At 57.0% G+C, this 4,221-nt stretch overlaps 1 protein-coding gene across 1 annotated transcript in view; it reads left to right on the top strand.

Annotated features, from left to right (window-relative positions):
• EFCAB6 (EF-hand calcium binding domain 6) overlaps positions 1-4,221 on the top strand; it is a 152,850-nt gene that overhangs the window by 110,389 nt on the left and 38,240 nt on the right. Inside the window, exon 22 of the mRNA XM_006775993.2 lies at positions 2,301-2,419. Within this exon, the coding sequence (XP_006776056.2) occupies positions 2,301-2,419 (119 nt within the window). The remainder of the gene's footprint in view (positions 1-2,300; positions 2,420-4,221) is intronic.

The raw sequence follows: 4,221 nt of genomic DNA on the forward strand, positions 1-4,221 counted from the left end.
ATTAAAGAGCAAAAACCAAAAGCCAAATTCTCACTCTGCCATCTGCATGATGCAACTGGAAACGTGATTCATTGGGCCACATGACTTTTTTCCAATGCTCGACTGTCCGATCCTTGTGTTCCTGTGCGAATTGTTGATGTTTTATCTTGGTAACTGCAGACAGCAAAGGTGTTCGAACAGGCCTTCGGCTTCCATATCCCATACGATGCAGAGTACGGCTAATTTGCCTACAAACGTCAGGTGGCCATAATAACCTGGCCACTCAGTGTATAATATGTGCACATCTGTCTTACAGTGTACATAGTAATAATGTATATGTATTCTTAAATGCATTTAACTCGTCACCATGTCCTGCAGATCATGCCCCCGTGTAACCGGCACCCGGATGGAGGAATAGTGTTGCCGGGTCTGCCTGTCCCTGTGCAGGGCGGGCAGCACGTGCTCTGGCTTGGTGGCCACGGCCTTCAGTGTCGCGGCTCAGCCGCCCGCGTGGCCCTGGCGCCCTCCACAGCTGTGTCTGTCCCTCCAGCGCATGCGGCAGTGTCTCTGCAGCTCTCATTAGCATTTGTGGCGACTAATGAGACCGCGGCTTCCATCTTTCCCGTCAGGCGGCTCCTTCCTGGGAAGCGCGTGCCATTTGCGTTTCTCATGCCGGGCTGCCCGCCTCCTTCCCTCCGGCCCGCGGGGCCCTCGCTGTGGACGGGCGGCGAGTTGTTCGTGGCGCCACGTGATGCACGTGCCTGCTCCGTTTTGCTCTGTCTGCACACTTTAAGGGTTGTCTTTTGAAATGATAGTTCTTTTTAATGTGGGGAGATGTGTGACGTTTCCCGGGAGGTCTTGTTGAAGGAGCCAGGACGACAGCCCGCCTTCTCTCCGGGGCGCTTAGCGTTTCACTCCCACGCTCAGGGCCTGCAGCCGGCACCCTGTCCCCTGCGTGTGGGGAGGCAGGGCTCCGGCTCCTGCTTCCCCTCGGCCATCAGCCCTCCTAGTTCCATTCTCCGTGAAGCCCACCCCGCCCTGCCTCGAGGCCCTGGCAGCGTGTTGTCCTCTTGGTCCGTTTGTCTGTCCTGGCACCAACACTGCACCGTCAGGTCACCGTCACTCAGTCACACACCCTAGTCGGCAGGTAGGCCAGCCCCTCCCCTCGTCCTCGAGGGGTTCTCAGTCATTTGTCAGGTTCCACCAAGAGAACAGTACCCACTGGGGTGGTTGCTGAGAAATGACATTTTACTGTTTGAACTCTTCAGTCCGCGGTGAGTTGGAGGAGCTATTTCTGCCTATTTTGATATTTTCTAGACTCTCCCCATCAAGCTTTAGAGTAGACTTTTCTGTGTAGAAGTTCTGCAAGCATTTGTAAGATTTACTGCTGGGACTTCCTATTTTTGATGCTATTTGTAAATGTTATTTCTTAAAATTCATTTTCTGTCTGATACCTAGAACCATGAACGGTTTTGCCTCTTGATATGGAATCCAGATTTCTTGCTAAATTCTTTGAGTCTAAGACTTCATTTGTGGACTTCTGTATTCCTGCACATACAATCAACTCCTCTATGAACAATGATGGTGTTTCCTCCGGTCCCAGCGTCATACCTTTCGCTCCTCTTTCTGGCTAAACCGCACTGACCCGGGCAAGATGCGCCGGGGGCGGCACAGACGCCCTTACCTCGTTCCAGATCCCCATCCCCATCCCGGGGACACTCCCATCCTCCACTGGTCAGTGCTCACTGAGCGCGGGGAGGGCCCACGGCTGGTGGTCAGAAGTGGCGAAAGGCAGTGCTGAGTGCCAGGCGGTACCTGCTCTTCTGGTCTGTGGTCCCCTCAAGTCCTTGATGAGCCCCCAGTAACCTCTCAGGGACATTGACATGGCACCACACCAGCTTGCCATGGCGGCAGGCGTCCCGTGTCCCTCATTTCCCTGCACAGCCACTTGGCTGAGGTGCAACACAGGAAGCCTGGCCACAGCCTCCTCCCCAGGATCAGGGGCAGGGAGGGGCTAGAGGGAAGGGGGGAGGGCTTTATTCTCATCGTTTAGAGCCCAGTTTGTCCGTCAGGAGAAGAGTCCGGGTCACACCTGAGACCACGCGCTCCCCGAGGCCGGCCCCGGCCCAGAACCCTGTCCTGTGTGCTCGTCACCTTCCGAGGGGCGTGATGAGGTGGCTGGGACTCGGGTGAAAGGTGGTCAAGCAGGTGGATGGGGAGGACAAGGGGTTAGGTTGTCCCAGAGATTGACAGCGGGAAGCCCTGTGCACCGCCACAAACACACGTGCTATGCTGCTAAACGCCACCTCCTGCTGTTGTAGAATTTTACAGAAACCGATCATGAGGGCGCCGGCATTCTTCGCCGACGGGACATAAAGAACGCGCTGTACGGCTTCGATGTTCCCCTCACGCCGCGAGAACTGGAGAAGCTGTGGATGCGGTGAGTGGCGCTGGCGCTCTCCTCCCGGCCGCCTGGGCATCAGCCCCAACCGTCCGTCCCTGCGGGGGGCGAGGCGGGGCCGTGTCTGTCCTGGGCCCTGGCTCCTGTTCCCCGCAGCAGCCTGGTGAGCAGGTGGCCTCGGGGCACGCAGAACCAGGGCAGCGTGGCCACCAGTCAGACGGGGTTCGTGGCCCAGGAGCCGGGAGTCACTCCCCTAAGCCTCGGCTCTCCTGCGACTCAGCAGCCACACAGTCTCCCCGTCGCTAGCGATGGCGGCCGGAGTCGGACAGCGGCCTCATAGACACGTGATTTGCTGGAAGAAAATAAGCTCTGACCCTGTGGAAGGGTCCCGGGGCCTTGTCAGCTGGTTACGTTTTTCAGAATGCGTCTGGCTGTAGCCGTGGCTGCGCTTGAACCCGGCCCCGTGGCAACATCCCGGGCAGATGTCTGACACTCCGTTTCCACCTCCAGGTCCAGGTCCCTGTCTGAGCCCCGTCCCCTCCGTGTATGTGAGCGCCGCTGGCCCCCTAACCCCCCCAGAGCCGTGTGCGCCGCGCACGTCCTCTGGGGGGCAAGCTCACGAAGCAGCTCCGGCCATTTCTTAGCCCCTCACCTTTTCCACGGGGAAGGCGAAGTGTCGGCCACGTTTGGAATTGGTGGCTGTTGGTGTCTAATTGGGAAAGCACCTTGAGATTCTTACACGGTCCTTTCTCTCTGTAGGTCAGTTCCGACAGGGCCGTGAGCCTCCCGTCCGTTTTCTTTCTCAGTGGGTTAGATCGTGGGTCCCTCTGATGGCCAAGGGACTGGGGCACAGTGGGCACATGCGTGGGCTCCCACCCACCCTGAGAGACAAAGTCAGCTGGGTCAGTGGATGCATTTTCTTCGTTGTTACTCAGTGAACACTGAGGCGAAGGGTGCGGCGGTCCCAGAGCCGGGGTTCCTCAGTCCTTCAGCCTCTTGTCCCGGAAGCAGCAGGGAGGCTCGCTCTGCACAGGAAAGCACCCCACTTCCACGCACGCACCGCCACAGCCTGCGGAGAGTGACGCCGCGACCTGTTTAAACACAGGCTTGGTCCTCGCGACTCGGAGTTCCTGTAGGAAATCGCATCCGCAAATGCCATTTTTATTGATTAGATGAGGACCAAGATCTTGCTGTTAAAATAAATAAAGGCTTTTTTTTCTTTAAAGAAAATGGGCAATTTGCCTTAACATATTTTATTGAAGTAGTTCTTTTAGAATAATGTTGGGAGATAAAAACCCTCCATTATGTCTTTTTAAATGAATTATAACTCAGAGGAACTTCAGTAATAGAAAGTGACACAAAAGGCACGTAGCGTAATGCTTATCTTCCTTCCTCACCAGTCTCTCTCCTCGCCTGTGTGTCTCCGGCATCGCTTCAAAGACCAGGCGGGGGTTTGACTCACGCGGCGTTCACTTGCTGAGTCCCAAGCGTGAACGTGCTTTTTGAGGCTTTTCTTGTAACCTTAGCGTAGTTCCTTCACGCGTGGTGCCGGGAACACGCTGCCGAGTGAACGGAGGGCTGGTTTCCCTCCTGCGGCCACAGCGTGTTGCCATCCGTCAGCACGGCCGGCGAGCGGACTCGGTTGCTGTCTGTTGGGGTGGCCGGGACCACCTTGTATGGGGTGAGCCTGCTGTGGGACAAGCAATGGTTTCAAACTCCCTCGTGCCTGCGAGTGGCCTGAGGACCTTGGTAAACGCAGGCTCAGAGCAGGGGCGGCCTGAGGCCCGAGGTCCTGGCCCCGAGCGAGCTGGTGCTGCTGGCCTGCGGAGCGCTGCGTGCGA

Source organism: Myotis davidii, unplaced genomic scaffold (assembly GCF_000327345.1).
Source record: "Myotis davidii unplaced genomic scaffold, ASM32734v1 scaffold428, whole genome shotgun sequence".
Classification (NCBI taxonomy): Eukaryota; Metazoa; Chordata; class Mammalia; order Chiroptera; family Vespertilionidae; genus Myotis; species Myotis davidii.